Here is a 24,857-nt window from a genome sequence, read left to right as displayed (position 1 = left end):
ATAAAGAAATCAGGATTACCCTGCCGGTGGTAGAAAGAAAGAAAGACATTAATGAGGAGGGAAAAAATGTCCGAAGCAGCACAGTTGGCCTGGTTTGGCCTCAGCTGACCGGCAGGACTGTTTAATCCTTCCATCCATTAAGATTAGTATCACATCGGTAGTGGACTGATTCCTGCTTTATATTATTTTTTATAAAAGCATCCATTCAGGAACAGAGAAATTGCATTTTCCTGCCACATGCCTGGTTCTGCAGTGGTCATTCTCAGATCCACCACAAATCCCCAGCAGTTTGTTGTAGACTATGTGGTTTTTACATTTTTCGGCTTATGGTGAGGTTGACTGGTAAAACAGTGCTCATGGAACCTGGATAATTCCCCGGATAAATAAAGATCCCAGGGTTTCTCCTCTAGGGCAATTTCAAAGCAGGATTTTGGGCTTTCCATTATGGATTGTTGGCCGAAAGCATGCTGGCCATTCACGTGTGCCTTTCCCCCCGCCACAGCTGTCCTCGCAGCATAATTCTGTCGTAATTCCCTTTGATCGGCCGACAGCAGAGCACATGTAGCTTAGCAAATATACTGAGAGGGAAAAAGTCCCCAAAAAGCCAACCACCACCTTCCCCACTGCATATGTGTCTCTCACACTAGAGCACATGGAGGAGGATGAAAAGGAGTCAGATGAAATCGAAATAAACGTGGGAGGTGACAGAGCAGAGGGAAAAGAGAAGCAAGAAAAGGAGAGACAGAACAGAGCATTACATTTTTTATTCATTTTTTTGTTTGAGAAAAGATCGAGATGAGAGCAAACAGAGGAAAAAACGAGAGACAACTGCGTGACTGGCTGACACTTTGTAAGCCAAGCTGCAACAGAGAGACTTATTCTGATGGAATACGGAAACCAGGATCAAGTTAACTGTGCTACAAACCTCCAGAGCCGTTTATCAATTTTAACAAGTCAACTGTGGAACAGAATGCACAGCCTTTACTGTACACTGGCACTTACTTGTGTAGAAAGGGATGATAAGAATGACACTTTGAAACACACACCGATATACAGGCCACACACACAAACACCATACAGCAGTGGTGATAATGATGGCTTGTAATAAATTAGAGGGCAATATATTGCTCTTCCCCTTGTTTCCCACACAGCACATGTCTGAGAACGCTTAATTGCCCATTCTCAATTACCACTGGAGGACTGAAGAGCGAGTAAGAGACAGAGAGAAAAGCAGAGAAAACAGCGCGAGGGAGAGGGAGAGGGAGAGGGAGAGCATGAGAGTGAAAGTGATTATTTGAATTACAGCTGGTAATTGAATAATCCTCCACAGGGGAAGGCTGATAGGCCAGCGATGAGCTGAGTCGAGGCTTGATAGATGAGTGCACAGCTCACATACATGCCGATAGCCAGCCCTTGCAGGATTTCATTCAGTTCTTCTGTCATTGCGGTAAATACAAGGGCACAGGTGGTTATTACAATAAACTTGGCGTTTTTTCTGTTTATTTCTTGATAAAGTGTGAAGACTAGTGTATTATTTATAGCTATTTCTTCAAAAGGAATACTGTAGGAAATCTTTGGTTTTATTTTTTTGGACTTCTAATTCGCTTTATTTGTGACCAGAACAGATGGAGCTGAATAGACTTATAAATAAAATAAACCAAACATAAAAATCCCATTCTCTACTAAGTGATTTGATAGAGCTGCAAAATATGCAGCAACTTACCGAATGGCTGACTTTTATGGGACTGCCCGAACCGTGTAGAGGCCCCAGCCCCAGTCAATGGGCTGACCTATGAAAGTGAAAAGAACAGGAGATGAGACGTGAGCCGCCTGCTGAGAGACGGGGGGGAATAAGTGCTGCGAGGGGAGGAGAGGGACAGAGACGAAGGAACAGTGGGAGTTCAGACAGAGACTGCAGTTGGAGTGAAGGGAGCACGAATTAACGAATGAACGGAGGGACAGAAGTCGAATGAATGACTGAATTGAAAAAATCCCTCAGGAACTATCCTGCTGCAGGTGTTTTTAAAGTGCACATGGGTCTCAAGGCAGCCTATACATCCCACTTGGTTTTTATTCAGAAGCATTTTACAGCACAGACTCATGCTGTATGAGGTCAAATGGGAATTTTAACCACATCTTCCTAACAATGTCGACACTTTTTCTAAACACAGAAAATGTACATTTTCCCCTCCTGCAGACAAACAGAATGAGGTGGAGATCCCGTCGCCGATGTCCAAGACACGAGAGAAGAAGAAGCAGCAGAAGCAGCAGCTGATGACACAGATCAGCGGGGTCAAGAAGGTCTCCCACGGGCCCTCGCTCTCCAGCAGCAGCATCTCTCGCTTCGGTGTTAAGACCGATAAGGAGGAGCTGCTGTCCAAGGAGCTGGAGGATCTGAACAAGTGGGGCCTGAACATCTTCACTGTTTCGGAGTACTCCAACAACCGACCTCTTACCTGCATTATGTATGCCATTTTCCAGGTATGGAGTGTACTACTTTTGTCAGTATTATATAACACCATGCAGGAAATAGTCCTCATGGTGTTGTGTCTTCACTTACGTAATTGTTGCCTTTTACTTTTTTTAAATTTGATTATGTACTTATGAAGTTATCCATACATAGCCCTAAATATATTCGGATGTTATTTCAGGAGCGAGACCTGTTAAAGACATTTAAGATCCCGATGGATACGTTTGTGGCCTACATGATGACATTGGAAGACCACTACCATTCGGATGTGGCCTACCATAACAGCCTACATGCTGCTGATGTGGCCCAGTCCACACACATCCTCCTCTCAACTCCAGCCCTGGATGTAAGTTATAATATATATACTATACTCTTCTTGGCTCTCCATCTTTCATCTATTGCAGCCAGCGGATGCAGTGTTATACTCTCACTTTGCATTTTCACAGAAAGGCACACGGCTTGCTTGACATTTGGTTGAGGAAGTAATTTAGTAGAACAATCCTCTGACCTCGTGTGACCTAGGCTGTCCACTGTTTTCCTTAGAGGCAGAACGTGACAGAAACATTTGCATTTCCCATCACATTAAGGTTAAAAATATGATATTTTAATTTCAAAGATTTCAGTTATAAACCTGGGTCTGCTATCTCTCCCTCACGTAATGCTCTGGGAATCAATAGTTAGGGAGGCATGGATTAAGTGTTCTGTTTTCTGTGATGCTATTTTTTATATCCAGAAATAGTTTAATGTTTTTTTTTTTCCTCTCTCTTTCTTCCCTGTCTCTCTTTCCCAGGCGGTCTTCACAGATCTTGAGATCCTCGCAGCCATCTTTGCTGCAGCTATCCATGATGTTGACCATCCTGGAGTATCAAACCAATTTCTAATCAATACCAGTAAGTGAAAATATTACGCTACATGAATCAAAGTCAGCTAATTTGTTGCTTCCTTTAAAAACACATAAATTGGTCCTTTCAGTAACCAAATAGAAGTAGCCATGACAAAGACTAAAATATTAAAGTCTTGTTTTTATCTCTATCCAGACTCTGAGCTGGCGCTGATGTACAATGATGAGTCTGTGCTGGAGAACCATCACTTGGCTGTGGGATTCAAACTACTACAAGAGGACAACTGTGACATCTTCCAGAACCTCACTAAGAAGCAGAGACAGTCCCTACGCAAGATGGTCATCGACATGGTGATATATCCTCATTCATATTTCAAATCATATTCACTTCTCCCATCGTCTTGATTTAAATCACAATCTTGTCCAAATTATCTTGATGCTGACAGAGTTTTTTTTTCCATCACTCTCCCCCTTATTCCAGGTTTTGGCCACTGACATGTCCAAACACATGAGTCTGCTGGCTGATCTAAAGACTATGGTGGAGACTAAGAAGGTGACAAGCTCTGGAGTGCTGCTGCTGGACAATTACACCGACAGGATACAGGTAGATGTTTGCTTTTGCAAAGCTATCTCTTACCTAATAAACAAAGAGCAACAATCATACAAAACACTCTGTGTACATTATATGGACTGTGTGTTTGTGACTCAACATACTGGAAGCCATCCACTTCTCTTTTACCTGCTTTTAATAGCTCTAATCAATAGCCAGTGTTGGCAGAGGTTACTCAGCCAGTGATCATTAGCCGGCCTCCTACATAGCTGACCTCTGCTGCCACTGTCACTCCTTTTTCTCACTCCATCGATCTTCTTTTTGCTTTTAAGTGCTCCCTCTGCACTTTCCCCCAACCTCCTTTCATAACAAAGCTCATTATAGAATTAGCCTTAAATGTCTGTTCAGCAAGAATCTAATTTCTCCTATCCTGTATCTAATTGTTGTAAAGTAATCTACCCAATTTTGCTGTGTTTTCTTAAGGAGATTTTATACAAGCATTTGGAGTGTGTACATTTTTACTGAAGAAATCTGTATTACTTATAGGTTCTGCGTAACATGGTGCACTGTGCTGACCTGAGTAACCCCACCAAGTCCCTGGAGCTCTATCGTCAGTGGACTGATCGGATAATGGAGGAATTCTTCCACCAGGGAGACAGAGAGAGAGAGAGGGGGATGGAGATCAGCCCCATGTGTGATAAACATACAGCCTCAGTGGAAAAAAGCCAGGTAGGCAACAAAGCACAACTAAATTATGCACAAACAATGACGGATGCACAAATATGCATAGCTGCATCAAAACTTCAAAAGAAACTCACTCCTTACTCTCATTTGTCTCTTTCAGGTGGGTTTCATCGACTACATTGTGCACCCTCTTTGGGAGACTTGGGCTGATCTAGTCCACCCAGACGCCCAGGACATTCTGGACACGCTGGAGGACAACAGGAACTGGTACCAGAGCATGATCCCCCAGAGTCCCTCCCCTCCCTTCTATGACCAGGGCACGCACGGACACAGTGGAGGCACTGGAGGGCAGGGAGGCGGAGAGAAATTTCAGTTTGAGCTGACCTTGGAGGAGGAGGACTTGGATGGAATAGAGAAAGATGGTGAAGAGGAGGATGAAGAGGAATTAGAAGGAGAAGAAGAATTAGATGAAGAGGAGGATAGTCTAGGAGATTCTCGATCTCCTCCCCTGGACTATTTAGATGGCCAGGGGGCTGAGGAGGGCCATATGATGGAGCCCACGACAGCAATAGAAATCGTGACACACGAGGCATCACCCACAGATACATAGGGCTTCCATCACAAGGCTCACATGGTGATTTGAAAGTTTTTGGAGAAGAGGGGAAATCTCTCTTGCAGCTGTGCTTTTTAATAAGCCCACAGAAGCAGGGGCTTAGTTTTGGCACACACAGGGGCATCTTGCACTTGGGTGTTTGAAGCCAGACATGGACGGACAGTTTCAGTGAAGCGGCTTCAGAGTTCTCAGGAAATAATTACTGCGAACATTTTAGGCTTGGTGGACAGACAAGACTGAGGGTGGAACTTGAAGGATTTCGGCCAGTTTGGGAAAATGGTAACTTTTCTTTTCTGGACTGGCATTAAATGGACATTGACACTACTGAGAGAAGTTTTTTACCTTAAGACTTTTTTACAGATATGATATGATCTAGAAGTAGCATAGAGTAAGATCTACTGATGGAGACACGTTTGTATAGCAAGAGAAAGTGTTTACTTTTTTCCTGTACCATTTGTCAAAAGACTTCTGTGTGCCTTTTTTACTATTGTCTTTATAATAGTTTTTTTATTTATTGAACACTCTAGTATGTCTGTGAAATTTTTTTTTTTCTTATCTGAAAGAGCAAAATCTTTTTTTGTATGTTAAAAAGAGAAAAGTCTTCCATGTATTGGGCAATAGAGAAATCCAAACAAATGTCGACAAACAACTCTCGGACAAACTCATCTAAATAGGGAAACATGAACATCCACATTCTACGCACATTTTATTACATTTGTTTTCAGTCTGAGCACAACATTTTTCTTTACACATGCAATTCAAACGCTTACCGTCACTCATGGTTCATGTTTTAGTTAGTTTGATGCTTTCTATGACAAATGTCAGTCAGTGAACGTCACTCTGAAATACATCGCATCTATTTTCATACTACATCTTCTTCACTCGTCTTTTCTTTTCTCTTTTTCTTTGTAACAGTCTGCAGACCATTGGGGCTCCCTACCTTTTCACACCAACCTTGACTTTTAATGCAAAATACCCCCCTAGTGAGGATATAAAGTCCTTAAATTGCAACTATATGGTCAGATATTCCTGCTAAACTTTCAGTGTAAAATTATTGGCACATTTTATTTACACAATTTTGTATTTTCATTTTTGCAGTTGTTGTCGTGTTGGTGTGACAATGTGGTTAGCCCAGTCCAAACCCTCATAAACTACAACCTACCACTGGATAAAGTTAGCAGAAATATGAGCAGGACTAGAAACAAACAGCCCATGACAACAGGCTGCTTACATGTATGATAAAATCGGAATAGAAGTCTGCCAAGGACAAAATGCACAACAGCGGTGATTCTATTTTTTGCCCACAGGTATGCTGTGTTCTTAATAATCCTGTTGGTTGGAACAGGTCCTGACCCCAGACCCATCTGACATAACGCCCCCCTGCCCCTCTGCAATCAGGCCCACACCAGATGATTAAAGGTGCTCTTACAGCTGCCTGTCTGAAAGGCGCTCTCAGACCCTCATCAGCGCCGCCATTCACATGGTTTACAAACCCCTCTGGGCTCCACGGACACGACCCCAAAACAATCAGGCCAGCTATTTCTTCCTCGCGATAAAATCCCTCAAGTGCTGCGTCTGCTCATTGACGTCAATTGAATTTTTCCCCCTCCCCCTCGACTGTATCAGGTTTCCAGGACAGTCGGGTTATTAGGACTTGGCACAGATGGAATTGCTGGAATCAGCATGGCAGACTGTACTCTGTAAAAAAAAAAAAAAGGGCAATAATTAGGTGTTCTAGTTTTAAAACAAACCAAAAAGAAAAAAAAAATCTCTTTTTGTTTCTTCACTAATCCATTGGTGAAGATGGGGTGAAAATGGTTTGCAGACATCGCATTTCTACTCCTGTGGCTTCCACAGCTGAATTCTCTGGATGTTCTGGTTGCATTTGTAATCACATCTCTCCATTTTCATATTGGTTTACTGATATACTCAAAAGGTACTTCATCTAATTTCACTCGCAGCATGCTTAAGTGGCAATCGTTTGTGCGCAGTTTGTATGTATGTAAGGCTTTGTATGCGTGTGTGTTTCTGTATGTGTGTTTGGATGTGCTGACCTAGTCATCAGGCCTTACCCCTATCACTCCACACCTTTGTCGCTACTGTTTGTCGCTAGGAGCTCAAGTTGGTCCTTTTTGCTGTTTATAACAGTGTGTATTTATTCTATTCTTTAAGCTTGTAAATAAGAAATACTGGTTCAGTGTAAAATCTATTTTAATTTATATGCACTTGCATTACCTGGAAGTGGTGGTGTCTAATGTGTAGAAGACTCTGGATTAGAGTCTTTTTATATATGTATTATATATTGTTTTTATATTATATATATATGTGTGTGTGTGTGTATATCTGTATATATATAGATATATATATAGATATATATCTATCTATATATATATATATATATCTAAGTATATATTCGCACAATGTTTTGAGTGCCCAGCAGAGCAGCAGCTAAAGAGACATGTTGTTGTTGTCACATGAGAACCCTGTAACTCTAAAACCACCATTTTATTTTTGCATTTTAGTTAAAATGGTCTTAATGTAATGTCACAGACGAGAAAATGAAAATCTTTATATTAATCTTATTATGCATGAATATTAAACCAAAAATGTTCTTACTTTGGCATCATTTTGAAATCTTAATTAATATCACGATATTTTTTGCAATTCTGAAAATTAAAGTTACTCTCTGTTAAATTTTAGCTTAGTAACATTTCTTTAAAAAAAAAAAAAAAAGAAAGCCAGAATTAGGATGTCCACATTTTGTTTCTTAGATAATTTTTTCTGATGGAAAACAATTTTGGACCATTTGAGTTTTTGAAGGTACAAGGTTTTCATCTGACAGCAGCAAGTTGGTAACCCAGAGGGGACATAGGGGACATGTTAAACTGCATAGGCTTGGATATAGAATACATACGAGTTAGCTAAGGAACACAGAAGCTTAGTCAGTGCTTGGTATCAGAGTACACAAATAGCTTTTTCTCTCTCAGATGCTTGTCACAACCTAAGCTTCTCCATCCAGCATTTGAATGCAGATTGCTGATACAGGTTCGACTGACAAACACAACGCGATTGTCTCCTTTTACACTTAACGCACTTCATGTAAAAGTAGATAAGACGGGGATGGTATTGGTAGCATGCTACAATACGCCCGGCACTGACGTGAATCGTTCTGAATTAACAACAAAACATGATCTTATGTAACTGATTGTGCTAATGTGTGAACTCTGACCAAACTTGTTAGCAGTTTTGAAATTCAAATTTGTCAGTATTAACATTGTTTATCTATGTTCAAGCTTTTTTGGTCCTAGTTGTGTCCAAATGGTTAGCCAGATTTAGCACTATCTGCATGAGAGATGGGTTTTTTTTAATTATCAATAATATATTCAAGTCCGCCAGTTATTTCAGGTGGGTTATTAAATGTTTCACACAATGTATGGTATTATATTGTATATTGTGTTCAAAAATAAATCTGAAATACTTTTTCTATGAAGTGATTAAAAGCAAAGCATGAATATATTCCATCTGTTTCTGCTGTTTTTCCCCCCCTCACAGCCTAGTTTTCTTTACTATGGGTGTGAACTACGAATTGGGTCACAGTCACGCTTCTGGTGGGTTCCCACATGTTTGTCATGTTTCATTAGGCTGTGTCCCAATACAAAACTGTACTGAGCACCTGGGTCTTGTGCTGAAAAAAAGAGCCTTTAGTATGCAAAACAATATCAACATTAGTCTAAAAGCCCTGCTTGTGGCCCCAGAGGCCTGTGCTGCTCCTGACACCCCGAACTTTCCAAAGAGCTGTGAACCAATTTATAGACTAAATAACACAGCAATCCCGACAGCATGCAAATATCACAACCTCAAGAAGATATTAGACTGCAACAGAGCCCAAGATGACATCTTCCAATTGCTTGTTTTTTTCGAGCAAACTGCACAAAAGCTGATATAAAACAGGAAAGCATTAACATGTCAAATAATTTTCTGTCAATCAACTGGTCAATTAATTGACTAATGTTTCATCACATAGATGTGTCTCTTGCACCTTACTAATGGGCTGGATAGTGCTCTCTAAGAAAGAGATCCGACTTGGTGGAATCCCACTTAACGAAAACAGGAATACTAAGTGATACTCTGACATACTGGTTCTGTTTTTAAAGTCAAATGTAAGTTCCCACAGCTAGTTGACCACAATCAAAATAAAAAATAATGATAGAGCCACTAAAGGTCAGCAGATCCTGTCCTATCCTTATGGAAAAAAAACAAACAAAAAAAACAAACCCAAAATAACAATCTTAAACCCCTGGACGTGCAGGAAAGTGAAATGAAATTCAAATGATATTATAGTGTGTATTGGTACATCTTTACTATGTTACTCTTCATTCAGTTTGATGGCATTACGTTTACTGCATCATCACATAGGTCTGGTCCTAATGTGCCGAGACGGGAACACTGTGTGACATACTCAGCACCAATGCCCACACACAATCTGACAGGACTGTACTGATGTGCCCTCACACACTCACACACACACACACACACACACACACACACACACACACACACACACACACACACACACAGAGTGCTCATTTTTGCATCCGTTGAAATGTACATACACATCCACATTTGATCATTATATAGCACGATTTTATTTCAGTTTTGAATGACCAGCATGACAAACTAGATTTTTTTGTTTTTCCCCACGGAAGACATAAAAGTTATTACCTCAGCCGCGGTCCCCACATATACAGTCCTGTATATTTGGTTGTATCTCAAAATCTACTCAAGGATTTTCGGCGAAATTTGGCAGTAACTTGGACCGTGAGCCAAGGAGGAACAGTTTAAATGTGGTTTGGATAGCGCCACCATGTGGCTGTTGATAAAGCACTTCACACTTTGGCTCATAACTCAGGAATTGTGGAGTATAGAAACAAACTTTTTTAAATTTTTTTTATTTCTTAGTTCACGAAAAACCCTGCAGTGCCAAAACAGATCCCCTGAGCTTTCTGATTATATTCAAATTATTTTTTTGATACTCCTCCAACATGACATACATGAATTACCAAGATAAAAAGATATTTGGTTTTTGTTGTTCCAAAACAATTTTTCTTTAGTGTGTTCCATTTATCATAAACTGCCATCATTTCTTAATAAGCAACTTGATATATTACACAAAATAATGCCCTAATATTTCCATACAGCATTTAGATATTCTCCAAAAATCAATGGTACCATTTTCCAAGAAGCATGATTGTCTGTTACTATCTGTATTTTGATGCTGATCCAGGACCAGATTAAAAGTTTCAAAACACTTTTTAATTAATAAAATCTTGTGCAACCTCATTGGAGGTTGGAGGGATGTGGAATGCTTTCTAGTTTGAACTTCAACCATCAACTTTACTCCTGCTTTTTTGCAGTGCCTCCTGCAGTGACTCCCCACTAACATTAACTGGAAAGGATATGGACGCCGAGTTGTTAAGCTGTTTTATTGCTACATAATTAAGTTGGTTTATTTAATATGTGGGACCTTGAACACAGCCAGGGTGAGAAGGCAAAATGCTCGATGAAGCAATATTTCCTGGAATGTTCTGTTTTTCCGTTATTTTCCACAAATGACAGTTTAGAGTGGAGGGTCTGGACTCTAATAAACTCTGAGGAACAGCCCATGGAAGACAACATTGTGCAATTAACAATTGCCTTTTTACTGTATTTACTGCAACTATTTCCATCTTTAAAAACATATTAAGGCCAGTCTTGCAAAGTGATCATAGGTATTACAGTCTTAAATTACTGTGTTTCTTGTGGCTTTTTAGGAAATTAGTTCAGAGCCAAACAAAGTAGTATAACAGAATATTAACGTATTCTTTCCACTTCTACCATGTACAAAACTGGATAAAACTCCAAAAAAATGTGTGCACTTATTAGTTATGTTAGGTACCTCAAAAAATCATACTGGCTATTTTTAGACTACAGTCAGGAGAGGAAGTATTCAAACCTAATCTACAAAAACTTCATGACATGGGTAAGAAGCTTGTGTAATATGCATTCATGACCCTTCATATCCAATCTCATAGTGATCCATGATAAGAGCTCTGAGGCTGTCTGCCCTTGTATCCACTTCAGCCTTGCTTTAAAAGAGAATTATGAGTGAATTATATCACCAGGGTCTTTTATTCTCTCCCTCTGTGCTCCTCTCATTTGCTGTTTTCATCTTTTGGCTCTCCTCAAATATTTTCCATTCTCCTCTTATTTCCTCCAGCTCTCTGTCCTCCTCTCCTATTTCCCACTGTGGAAATCTCTTCTTGTATTGTCAGTGACATAACCTAGCAAAAGCAAGAGATTTGAGTTGATGAAACTGCTTGCATACATGTGACCATAGAAAGACTGACTGACATATGGGACAGGAGGTCTCCCCTGTCACTCTTTTACAAAGGCAGGGAGGTCCGTGTGGATGGCCAACTTATCTAATAATGAGCAAAGCATTTCCCACCAGTCGAAGTAAATGACACCACTTAACTGCTCCCGTGTGGCACGGGGGAAAAGATGAGGGATATATTCAGTCCAGAAAAGGAAATGGGTAGCTCAGGAGATAATAGGGAATTGGCTAAAGGCTTGAAAATCCCCCCTTGTGTCTTCTACATGTGAATGAATGAGACACAAAAGAGAAAGAGAAAGAAAAAAGAGTTTAGGTGGGTACACTTCAAAGAAACTCATCTCAATCAGTGTCTCAGATGCTCCTCATTTAAAAATAAGCCAAAAATTCAGCCAATTTGGAGAGAATATCTGATCTCTTTCCAACACAAACTTACCCACAATTTTCCGCACTTAAGCATATATATATTTTCTTTTGATAGTAGAGCAGTGATAAACCTTAGTTTTTCAAATTTTAAGATACCACCACTCATTTCTTGTAAATTACTGAAATAAAGGAAACTAAACATGAAACAAGTATCAACTCCACTGGAGAAAAACTTTCCTCTTAAAAAGGCAATTGGGTCTCAAATGTTGATTCAGTGGAAAAACAACCTGTTTAGATAAGTTTTTTCAGTGTAAAATACATTTTTAGACTTCTTAGACTCTTATTGAGAGACTTTAAATCACGTGTTAAAAACACTAAAAGTATGGTAAAAATTCTATGCAGTCAGATTTTAAGGTGCTGTAAGAATTAAGTTATAAAGTACATTTAAAGTTGTAGTTTCGTAAGAGGAGAAAGACACACGCACACAGACACACACACACAAACACACAGGCACACGCACAAACACACAGGCACACGCACACACACACACACACACACACACACACAGGATATAGAGATAGAGAGGGAGAGAGCAGCTGATGTAACCCTTTTAAGCTGAATCGACGAAGGCCTCATTGATATGTCGAGTAATTAAATTTAAGGTTCCTGAGTTCAGGCATTGTTATTTCACAATGGTGCAGTGATAAATGTGGATTTCTTAGAGTCTTTATTCTGTTAATTTACATAGAAAAGTAGTGGGATTGTCACAGCATCTTAAAAGACATCTTTGCTTGAACAAAAGTGAAACTTTTTTTTCTGTTTTAGTCTCAAGACAAAGCAAGGTATTTTGCATGTCAGCTGTTGCTGCATCTTAAAAGATTCAATCCAATTCCTTGAAATAAGATGCAAACTCGGGTGCAACTTAAATGTCATTACATGAATATGTTTATCGGGTGAACTAGGTTTAACTTTTCCCATATGTTAATTTTGAGTCATTTGCAGCTTTCTGTAGAAACCCAGATCATCATGATATTAAAGGCCTGGCAGCAAACACAGCATATATGTAAGTATTCAGACGCCTTTACTTATTGCACACTTAACTGTGTTGTAGATTTAATTTTAAATTGATAAAATTAACATTTTTGCCCATCAATCTACAATAACTCATAATGACAAAGAGAAACCAGGGGTTTAGAATTTTTTGCAAATTTTATTGCAAATCAAAAAACTGAAATCTCTCTTTCTTTCTTTCTTTTCACAAAAGTAATCAGACCCTGTGCTATGGCACTCCAAACTGTGGTCAGGTGCATCCTGTTTCCTTTAATATTCCTTGAGATGTGTCTACAACTTGATTAGAGTCCACCTGGAGCAAACCGAGTTGATTTGACAAACCTGTGCTACATGTCAGGACAAAAAACAAACCATGAAGTCCAAGGTACTCTCTGTGAACCTTTGTGATAAAATTGTGGAGATGCATAGATCAGGGCAAGGGTATAAAACCAAAACCACAGTGGCCTCAATAATTGTGAAATGGGAGATGTTTGGAGCCACCAGGACTCTTCCTAGAGTTGGCCGTCATCCAAACTGAGTAACCAGGCAAGAAGGGGCCTTGGTCAGGGAGGCACCCAAGAAGTCCTCCTCAGAGAAGGGAGAACCTGCTTAAAAAGAACAACCATCTCAGCAGCACTCCATCAGTGCCTTTGCCAATGCCAAGGCCTTTATGGCAGAGCAGCTAGATGGAAGCCACTTCCAAACACAATGTCTGGCGAAAATACCAGACAATGCTCAGCATCTGGTTAATACCAACCCTACGGTGAGGCATGGTGGTGGCAGCATCATGCTATGGGGGAGCTTCTCAGGGACAAGGACAGGGAGACTGGTCAGAATTGAGACAAGAATGAACGCAGCCAAATACAGAGAGGTCCTTGAAGAAAACCTGCTCCAGAGTGCACACAACCTGAGATTGGGGCAACAGTTCACCTTTCAGCACGACAATGACACAATGCCCACAGCCAAGACAATGCTGGAGTGGCTTCGGGACAAGTCTCTGTCTGTCCTTGAGTGGTCCAGCCAAAGCCCAGACTTAAACCCCATTGAACATCTGTGGAGAGACCTGAAAATGGCAGTTCACAGACGTTTCCCAATCTAACACAGCTTGAGAGGATCTGCCAGGAAGAACGGGAATAACTGCCCAAATCCAGAAGTGTAAAGTTTGTAGAGACTTAGCCAAGAAAACTCAAAGCTGTAACTGCTACCAAAGGGGCAAAGTACAAAATTACGGGTCTGAATACTTCTGTAAATGAGAGTTTTCAGTTTTTAAATTTTTAATACATTTGCAAAAATTTCTTAAACACATGTTTTCACTTTGTCATTATAGGCTATTGGATGTGGATTGATGGGCAGAAATTGCAATTTTATCAATTTATAATTAAATCCACAACACAATAAAGAGTGCAAAAGGTGAAGGGGTCTGTATATTTTCTGAAGCCACAATACTTGTAAGTACATTGTATGTGAGTATGGGGATATATTCATGCACATTTTATTTTTCCAGCCTTTGATGTCAATAGTTATTAGGAGTCCAAATGAAAGAAAAAAAGTCTTAAAGAGCCATTTTTGACATCCTGAACAGGTGGACCAGAGGTATGTGTTTATCAGGGGTCAATGACTGCCTAAGACAAGGGCAACCTCCTGCTGCCTGTGTGCAGGATTGTTATTTTTTTAGCAATTCACCCGTTGCACTGATTTTATAACCTGGCACAGAGTAGCTAAATTAAGGGAACTGAAGCGTGACAGATCAGACCGTCAGAGTTCATTCAGTACAGTTTACTCAGTGTTGGCTAAATGTAACAGCTTACACTTATTATGACCATGTAGGGTTAAATATCTTCTTTTTTAATGCAAATTATGTGGCCCCTGCTTTTGCGTCATTGTGGTTTTATAACTGGCTGAAGGGCCAGCTGGGTCAAATACTCCTGCTGCTGCTCTCAGAGGACTACACTGTTAAAAAGACAAGCTTGGCAATTGATTTTAATTTGCATTAAGAGTTATCGAGTTATCTTATGGCACAGAAAGATCATTTATTAAGAAAAAAATGTTTATTTTTCACGTGACCTTTTGATTCAATACACCTAAATGAAATAAAGGGAAAAAAATGGAAGAATCTTTTTAAACTTGCTTTTGTCTCATGATAGTGTCATTAAGACAGTACTCCTGTATTGTCATTAAACAAACAAAACTGAGGGGTGAAAACAGCAACAACAAACAAATGAGTACAAGACAAAAATCAGAAGTTACACGTGTCAATTTTTGTTGTTGCTTTGTGGCTTTCAAGAAAAATGGCAAATCAATGCCCCTCTCGGGTCCCCTGAGGCTGCATTTACCTTGTATGTGAAGCAAGTTAATCAGTCTCATGATGGATACATGTGGCTATTTATATCCCCTGAGCTAATTAGAGGAGAGATGATGAAGTGGCTGAGGGTGCAGAGAAACACCACTGTCAACCTATTTAAAGAACCACAGTGAGTCCTCATTGCGCTTGCTAAAGTGATGAGAGAACAGGTGGACACAGCTGGCAGCATTTTGGGACTATAAGCCAACACTTGTAGGTTGTAACCAGAGCACAAGCAGTGAGTGCTGAGACATCCAGTGGTGCTCAGAAACATGTGAACGAGACGTCCCAAACATGCCGCAGCACATCCAAGATAGCACTGGGCAAAATGAGGTTTAAATTGTACTTCAGGCCCCAGCCTGGGATGAGCAGTGGTGTAGTGGAGGTCGGGGCTGAGAGCTCCACAGCCACCACCTGGTTCCAGAGAGATGCATGCACTCTTCTTGGAAAACTGTCTGCTTTAAATGGAGTTGGTTGGTAAGGTATGGGTGGTCACCATGAGGACTCTTTAGTAAGGCTGCAGTTTGCACACAGCAACATGGTGGGGTTGTCAGTTTACTAAACACTTACTGCATCAGGTTTTAATTGCTTCCAAAAGCAATAGATTAATATCAACTTTTGTTTGTTTGTATTGTTCATCATAGGGACAAACTACTTAGTATGGTAAAAGACATACAACGCTTCAACAGATTCATGACCTAAATACAAATCACTGATCACTAATTCACTAATTCACTCACCTTGAGAAGTGGTATAGCCTGCCTACCCTGGACCAGTCTGCTTAATACAACTTGTCTATCTATTAAAACTCCTTCCTCTGAATCACTGACATGAACAGAAAATGACAGTGAGTAATAGTCTCAATTTTTCATTCCAGTAGGGGAGAAAAAAAGTCCTAACAGAGCTAGAATGAGTAATGTGTGTTGTTCCGTAGCGTGACCAATTTCACAGTCGTTTCTGTTTCCCTTTTCTCTGGTTCTTCCACAGCTGTGTCACTGAGCCCTTTGGTTATATTACTCTTACATTTATAAATCATTTGTTGCTCTCACGAACCCTTCCCTAATCATAGAGGTCTGCAGCACATGGGAACAATTCTTTGGCTTGCGTGAGAGCTGCTGGGATGACACACGTGTGTGTTTGTGTGTGTGTGTGTGTCTTTCACTCATTGCTCTCCCGTAATGCCATTCCTTCCAGTAATCTCCTGTACTTCAGAGCATTTATAGTTAATGGCAGGCACACACAGGTCAGCTACGGGGCTTGAACCAGGGTCATCTTGTTTAAAAACTTGTTCTGTGAATACTATTCAACCCTACCATCACAAATAATATTTTTTAATGGTTTTTTGTTCAAGTCAAATTTATTTTTATGACCCATAAATTTGTCCCAGAGGACCTTACAATCTGTACGGCATACAACGTCCTTAATCTAGGAAAAATAAATGAGAGAAACTTCAGAAATAGCAAAAGAGGAGTGATCCCTCTTCCAGGACAGACACAATAGGTGTCAGAGTACAGAGGATGCAGAGCTAGAAATACAATGTAGACACAGAATTACAAAATGCAATGATAAACTTTAAAGTATCAAAGTTACAAATACCAGATAAATACAATAACTACTGCATTTTAATATACAACCTACACCTACAAAATTACAAAGGTAAACCAAGGACTTCATGCTTGACCATATACTGTCTATGGTTTCGAATAAGAAAATCTTCTTGGGGAAACTCTAATTGTTGTGAGTATATGTTATTGCATGTCTTACAGTCTTTCACTTGCTCAAATTACTTAAAAAGTCTGGAGAATATAGATACCAAAAATTTCCTTGGTAGATCTTTGGGTTTTGTTCTCCATGATAATAATTCAACGTACATGTGACTACTGTTATCAACTATTATCTTCAAAGGAAGGAACAGAGGAAATTTAGCATCCAAAATAAATGGTAGGTCAACTGAAATTATGAACAGGTTCAGAGAAAATCGGTAAAAGTGAAATATTCCTCAGAATATATTTTAATGTGCTGTTAACAGGGGTTACTTTCCCAGTTTGGACAGGGAGAGAAAGTTGTAAGCAATTAGGCTGTAAACCTAACAATCACTGTGCAGCGAGATGAACACATGGTTGCTCAACTGAAATGGCACCCATTAAAAGAATGTTTTTTTTTTCAACTACTTTGCAGATATTTATTAAAGGCAAAAACAAGGTCTTATCATTAAGAGTCATCTAGGTATTTTAGATAATCAACACAATGTATGGCAAAATGTTAGCGCAAGGAACCCCAGTGTAGATGAAATGATCTACTGTACTAACAGACTTTCGGTGGGTGTGGGCACCGTGTTTCTACCCAGCTGGCCAACAATACTGTACACGACGCAGTGTACAGACACAAACACACACAACCATGGTGATGTTACTGGGCAGGGATATGTGACTGACTGACTCCAGTGTCTGTTGAGCTCCTTGTTGTTTTTGAATTTGAAAATGAACAAAAAAAGAAAAAATTGACAAAGAGACACACAAATTGCAAAGGCTACATTCACACACGTTTGCAAACACTATCAACAATATTAATGAGAGCAAATGACCTCTTAAGGATGTATTGTCGTGCTGAAAGTCTCTGAGAAACGAGACAACGACGTGCAGTCAGGCCTAGTTTGGACTGGATACAGAGCAGGACCTAATTCCTCTCATTTAAATGAAACCTTTGATGATTTGTCCTATCTACTTCTTTTCTCAATTTCAGCTCAATGTTGCGCCATCCCTCTTTTCTCCTATTTGTATTGTTCCTGTCCCCCTTCCTCTGCCACAATTTTCAGGTCAGGAGCTCTGATTTGTTCCAACAGGTTAAACTGAGCCGGTGCAGTGGCCTGGTCTGGCCTCACTGGGGGGAGGAGAGGAGAGGACAGGAACAATTGTTTTTAAACGAACCTGGGTAAAAGTTGTGGTTGAAGACATCTTTGACTCTGCTTTGAAAACGTCGGTCAATCCTCAGAGGAAAGCAACCTCTGGTGCAAAAGTGATGCATTTCATGTATCCAGCTGTGGCACGGCCAGAGTTCTGACTGAAGTTAAGAAAAGAGAACTCACACTTAAAATTAAAAGAAAATTACATCTCAATATAGACCACGCTGTTTGACTGACAGCTATACAGTAGTAGATAGAGGGCAGAATCAGCAATGACTGCCTAGCACCAATTTCCCCAAAATAAAAATAATAAAGAAATAAAGAAATTAGGATCTGTGGGTTTATTCTTTGACATTTACTACAACGTGCCTGTTGTTGAAGGTAAGTGTATTGAGCTACCTTACTGCAGTTAAGCTGCCCTGGTAGATAGGCGGTGTTCCCTCTTCAAATTGATTAGGTTGTGCTCGTGTGTGTGTGCGCAAGTGTGTGCATGTGGACGAGTACACGTGCAGAGTGAGAATACAAGAGTAAGACAGAGAGAGAGAGAGAGAGAGAAAGAGCCAGTCAGACAGGAGACGCAGTGAATTGAGATTTTGACAGGGTTTTTTCTCTCTCATTACACCACAGGGACAACCGAGTCCTCTCTGTCGATCAGGTTGCCATGACAACTGTGCCAGAGTTGAATACTGAGACGCATTCTCTAGACACTTCTGTGTGGGATAACATCTCCACAGTCACATGCAGGCAACGTCTCGTACAGCAGGTATCGACACAGATAAACCCAGACACACACACACACACACACACACACACACACACACACACACACACACACACACACACACACACATGTAGATTCATGCAGCTCAGGATCATAACTGCACATATGAATTACAGCTAAATATAGAAATATACTAAATCTTGCACCAGGCTATATGGCCCTGTAACATGCCTCAGATCAGAGGCCCTGTGTGTGTGTATGTTTGATGTATAATCCAAAAATATCATGTATTATAAGAGTTGAACAGTTACACAATCAATTAAGTTGAGTGCCAGAAAATTATTCAGCAATGACTTTGTTTATCAATTGACTGACAGAGCATTCTTCCAGTAATTTTTTGGGCAAAGATCACAAGGATTTAGCTGTTCAAACTTCCCATATGTGAAAATTTGCAGATTTTCTTACTCTTCTCTGGCAAGTTGAATATCTTTCAATATGGGACTGTTGGTTTGACAAAACAGGCAATCTGAAGACCTCACCTGGGGCTGTAGGAAATTGTGATGGGAATTTTTCACTGTTTTCTCACATTTTATAGACCAATAAAAATAATACTGGTGGATTAAATTATTTTTTTTAGTTAAAAGAGTGTACTGTATAATGCAGTACTGCTGAAGAGCGCAACAAACTGCATCCTGCAACAACATTTCTACATTTCAACATTTCTCTCAAACATTTTCAATTAAAATCGAGCACTGCAGCCTTCATGAAAGGACTGTTGTATTAGACCACGTTAGTTGTACCTGATGGCATCCAAGTGCATTTCTAACCGGGTACATGAATACAACTAAATGTACACTTTATATTCTCTTGATTGATCAACGGGGTTCCTGGAAGCTTTCAGGCAGAGCGTCCCAGTAGGTCCCCTCTACCCGGTGCGCACGCACACGCACGCAGGCACGCACACAAGCACGCAGGCACGCACACAAGCACGCACGCACGCACACACACCCTCTAGGCGTAGTCAAATATGCATGCCGTGCGTGCCGACCAAAACAGTCGCCTGCTTTCGGGTAAACACCATTCATGAAATAGAGTGTACAAGCTTTGGCAAAACAACCTCTCCGCATACTGGTAAAAGAAGAGGATCATTAAGCGGATCAGGTAGAGTTTGAATGTTCTCGGGCTAGCGGGTTTCATAGGATGTAACAAACATTTTGGGGGGGGGGAAGATCAAACGCGGGTGAGCAGGGAGAGGCTTCCTCGTTGCGCAACACTATTGGACTGCACGTCAAAAAATATTGCGATTTGTCGGAGAACATTACTCTCCCTGGACGGTTTTGCTGAATTATTAATCAAGGAGTTGGGTGAGCGGCTGGGGCTGCACGGTCAGGTGTGTGAATCAGCCCAGTCACTTAGAGAAAGACCCAGGGAAATGTGCTAACACGTGGTATTTCAATCCCGATCCGGCCATTCCGCTTCGCCGTGGATGTGAATAAATAAGTAATCTGATGGATAACCTGCCAAAACCACATAAACGAGTTATGTAACTCTGTGGTTGAAGAGGAGCTGATAGTTTTCTCTCTTCTTGGCCGAAATGTGGCTTTGTGTGCTGCATGTAACCGCTGTCTAGCACCAGTTGGTGACCTTTAATGCTACACAATCATCGTCTTACGCCTTGAGACTTTGACATTGACAGACAGCCTAAATTTTCCCTCTGAAATATAGACTTAATACAAGCCCCCAACAGCTACCGCTGTTTAGTGGACATTTCCATATTTCCAAAAAACCGTGAAACCAGCTGGAACAATAAATATCCCACATAGTGCACTGTGAAGAATACTTTTAACATGTCCCCCAAGTCCAAACGATTAATTTACGGCGAACGGCAACGGTTACGGTGGCCGGGAAATTCAATTTTTTGCACATTTTGTCATAGAGGGCCAGAGATATATTAAAAATATAAAATAAAACGTTAATGAACCATTACATGTAAAAAAAAAAAAAAAAAAAAAATGTGTTAAATTAAATCAATATTGATACACCGATAGCAAAACTTTAAGTTTTCTCAATTCGTCGTAGAAGAGACTCAATGAGTATGTCACTTCCGGTCACCATCTTCGATTGGTTTAGAAAAACAGTCACAAGTTTGTAAAGGAGTTGAAGTGTGTCCTTATTTTGCAGGAGACAGAATAGCTGGTTTCACCTGAACAGAAGAGAGACGATTATCCTAATAGTGGTAAGTGTTGTATTTATCTTGTGTAAGTGTTGTATTTAACAGTTCGCTCTAGCTAACACTGACTCAGTTTAAACTGCTCTGACTCATATGTAAACATCAATGTAACAGTTTAAACTGTGAAAATATAAAAACAACAGATATCTAGTTACATAAGTGGTATATTCTGGTGCAAGACTAAACAACTTAACCAAACTAAATGTTTAATGTATAATTTTACTACGTTGTATTTCAAATACTTTACAATGCGTTGCTCTAAATTTATTCAAAGGAAAAACTCTTGATGTCTAGAATAATCGGGCAGGTGTATGGTTTAGTTACCCAGCTTTTTCAGGTAAAATCTTGCCACCTACAATTCCAGTAGTAATTCACTATGTCTTAGCATGTAAAGGTGGTAGGATGCTGATCATTGTAGGAAACCATTTGCCACCACCTAGCTAGTTGATTCATCCCTGCTCCTCACTTAGGCCAGGTCCAGACATAAAACCACTATTGTCATTACATTCATAATGGTATCAACAGAAATGTAAAACTGTCTCAACTTTTGCAAAGTAGCAGGCTATAATTAGAAAAGCAGTGAATGTGGTATTTTTTTTAAGTATTGTAGCACTTGGCTTAACATACAACACCATGTGAGTAAGAAGTGAGAATGAGCAAGGCTGGAGGAACAAAGAAAATAATGATTGGGTTGATTTTATGGCGAAAACCTTTGGTTGTGTGGGAATTTGCGTTAACTCCCTTTTTTTTTTTTTATGCCTGTGAGCAAATATGAACATTGAAATCGAAACTGAATCCAGTCCTTTTATCAGTAGCGAAGAATTCATGATGATAAATAAAAGAATTTGCCAGAAATTCATTTACAGTAAATGATTTAACTACGTTCCCCAGACCTGGCCTGTGTATTTTTGGACTTGAGCAATATTCCCGTAACCATGGAGACCCTGTACAGAACAGTTTACACCATAGAACTGAAAGTGAGGAAACTGAGATTTTCTTGGAAACAGAACAGCTTACACTATAGAACTGAAAGTGAGGAAAGTGATATTTTTTTGGAAACAGGATTCATCCTTTATCATACTTGTCTGAGTAATGGAATTGAAAAAGAGTGTAAACCCCAAATCTCCGGTACATCTACGACTGCTCCCACCCCATTTGAAACGTTGCGTAAGAGTTGGGGTAGAAGCTGACATGGATGACATGCACATTAATGCAGGGTCCTGCTGTATTTTTCCATCAATTTTGTCAATAAAGTGTCCTGCAAGAGCTCTTATAGTGGAATGATTTAATGATAATACTGTTATCTAACTGTAGTTTTTGACACATTATTAATTTAGTCAAAGATAAGTGTTTGTAATTGACCTTTTGGGTATTTTGCAGTTGCCAGGTGGTACTGCTGTTCGGGGAATTGAAATCACATTGTTTGCAAAAACAGGTAGACTAGAAAAGCATCTGCCAGGTAACGAACCCTGACAGCCTAAAATGTTGCTGTGAATTTTTTGATATCCATACATTTGCAAAGTTTTTACATGTTGCTGAGATCTATATGAGATTGAAATACTTTGGCTGACTCGCTGTTGTGGATTCTGCTTGCAAATTGAACACAGGTCATTATTATCCAAATGTACAACATTGGTTTATGATCAGTCTTCAGGGTTTTTTTGAAAGTTAAGGGAGTGCCTTTGGGGATACAAGTAGTCTTGACACAGTTGGGCCCTGACATTAGTCACCTGGGGCCTTGAAATTATTGAACCACTGACAATTTTAAAAACAGTAGAGGCAATCTAGAAGCAAGTTAAAGTTTATCACAGAATGTTATAATCCAACATGTGAGAGCAAGTGCTGGAGTAGTAGCACGTGCGCGAGTAGTAGCTAGCGATTTGCTTATGTCATCCGAAATGGCTGAGTAATTATGTTTCATGTCATTGTTCTCCAGTCGATTCATTCAGGTCGATTGGGCCAAGCTCACTTCACATGAGGTTTGGCCCAACCAAAACGTAATTAATATTCTGTTTGATTAATCACACTTATTATGTTTTGTAAGAGCTCTAGGGTTGATGCCTGGGGAGGGTTGAATCAGAATATCAGATGCCAGAGTGTATGCCATCAGCACGTGATGATATTTGTGACTAATCGATGTGCAAAATATTTTTTGTGTGTAGTCTTTATTTTTTTTTTTTTTTTAGTTAAATTGGACAGGTTTTGTTGCATGTGATAATTCACATGGAGCCAAACCTGAGTTCTGGGTCTGGCTCCCATTTCAGCATTTCCATCCTGTATCCGTGGTGGTCCTGGCATGGACCAGACACAGTCTGATTACTGCAGTCTGAGTCATTTTCAGCACATGTGTGTGCAGTCCTTTGTAACACATTTCAAGTTTCCTAAAAATGTTTGTTGATAGCAAATATTAAGTCAGACACTCTTGGAGAAAATTTGACACTGCTTTATATTTATTCAAACAAATGTCACTAGAAATTAAGAGTTGGCAAAAGACATTTAACATGTCTTTAAACAAAAACTTGGTGCAGATATTAGATGTTGCTTTGGGCTTAGGGTTATCATGTTGGGACAGCTATAATATCCCAGAGGCCGACTGCATGCTTGAGAGTTGAAGTAGAATGAGTTCAAGTATAGGTTAGTGATATGTGGGAAAAGCTGTGGGGGATACAAGTGATTGTCGAACTTGAGAGTAGTGAGTGTGAAATGAGGTTTCAGTTTTGGATTGAAATTCAGCCTGGGAAAATTTCACGGAGGAAATTATTAAAAATGGTCTCAAATAAATTAACAGAGCCTCAGGTGCCAAGAAAATGTCTAATGCATTATGAAATAAGTGTTCCACATTTAACTTAAGTTTTTGCAATATTTAATATTTACATCTATGAAACATATTCATATAAAACATATTCAGCCATCAGAAACACATCCAGTGCAGACCTGTAAAAACCTGTTGAAGTCAGAATGGTTTAAATAAAGAAGAATGTCGCAGAATATGAAATTTTGTTTATTCTTAGGGAGTCTGCTTTTCCAGATTTGCTTAGCAAAAATCATTTAACATGCAAAATTAAAGTAATTTTATTAAAGGTTAGACTCAGGTAGGTCTTAACTTAATGTGGTATCCACAAATTAATAATAAAAATGACTAGAAAGGGAGTGAGCGGGTAAAGTAAATTAGCCCCACTTATGTCAACAAAATCAACTGTTGTCAGTGACTTTCAGCAGGGCATTGAGTGTGATAGTTTTTTTTTTTTTTAATTATCTCCACATGCCCTGGATCTCAATTGAATCTTTGAGCAGATAGAACTAAATATAGAAGTGAGAATGTATCCTCAGCCAACTTGCATGATTAAATACAGTATGTGTTTTTGTTGCTGTTGGAGAAGGAGTGAGTCATTCATGCTGTGTTTGCCATAGATTGTTGATGGGGGAAGCCTTATGTTCAAGTGCGGAGGAGCAAAGTATTTCCTCAGAATATCAGTCATAAAAGCCTGTTTTGAATACTTGGGAAAACACCAACCATATGGCCAACCAACCCACCAGTTGGGTTGTAACTTTTCTATCTATTTCTTAAGTTGTTTTAAGCAATGGGACTGTCCTGTGAAACAGTGGCTGGCTAAATAAAGCTGAAGGAATCTCAACATCTCAACATCTTGAGATTGCAAATTCCTTCATCAGCTGACATCAGAATTTAATTTATCACACTGAAGTATGTTTAGTTTAAA

At 39.7% G+C, this 24,857-nt stretch overlaps 2 protein-coding genes across 18 annotated transcripts in view; both read left to right on the top strand.

Moving 5' to 3' along the window:
• The window catches only part of pde4ba (phosphodiesterase 4B, cAMP-specific a), a 190,614-nt gene extending 183,095 nt beyond the window's left edge, over positions 1-7,519 (top strand). For 3 of the 5 annotated variants that reach the window (XM_040129571.1, XM_040129574.1, XM_040129575.1), the window contains 7 exons: positions 2,198-2,481; positions 2,652-2,816; positions 3,261-3,360; positions 3,508-3,662; positions 3,793-3,915; positions 4,408-4,590; positions 4,706-7,519. In XM_040129571.1, coding sequence (XP_039985505.1) covers positions 2,198-2,481; positions 2,652-2,816; positions 3,261-3,360; positions 3,508-3,662; positions 3,793-3,915; positions 4,408-4,590; positions 4,706-5,155 — 1,460 coding nt within the window. In that variant the 3' untranslated portion in view covers positions 5,156-7,519. The remainder of the gene's footprint in view (positions 1-2,197; positions 2,482-2,651; positions 2,817-3,260; positions 3,361-3,507; positions 3,663-3,792; positions 3,916-4,407; positions 4,591-4,705) is intronic. The other 2 variants (XM_040129572.1, XM_040129573.1) reach the window with 1 other exon arrangement.
• A 12,386-nt stretch (positions 7,520-19,905) lies between these two features.
• Positions 19,906-24,857, top strand: part of sgip1a (SH3GL interacting endocytic adaptor 1a) — an 83,191-nt gene continuing 78,239 nt past the window's right edge. For all 13 annotated transcript variants that reach the window (XR_005707557.1, XM_040128126.1, XM_040128130.1 and 10 more), the window contains exons 1-2: positions 19,906-20,069; positions 21,090-21,144. The gene's annotated coding sequence lies outside the window, so the exon portion shown is untranslated. The remainder of the gene's footprint in view (positions 20,070-21,089; positions 21,145-24,857) is intronic.

Source organism: Xiphias gladius, chromosome 6 (genome assembly GCF_016859285.1).
Source record: "Xiphias gladius isolate SHS-SW01 ecotype Sanya breed wild chromosome 6, ASM1685928v1, whole genome shotgun sequence".
NCBI classification, from domain to species: domain Eukaryota; kingdom Metazoa; phylum Chordata; class Actinopteri; order Istiophoriformes; family Xiphiidae; genus Xiphias; species Xiphias gladius.
This window is presented reverse-complemented; position numbering and strand designations above follow the sequence as displayed.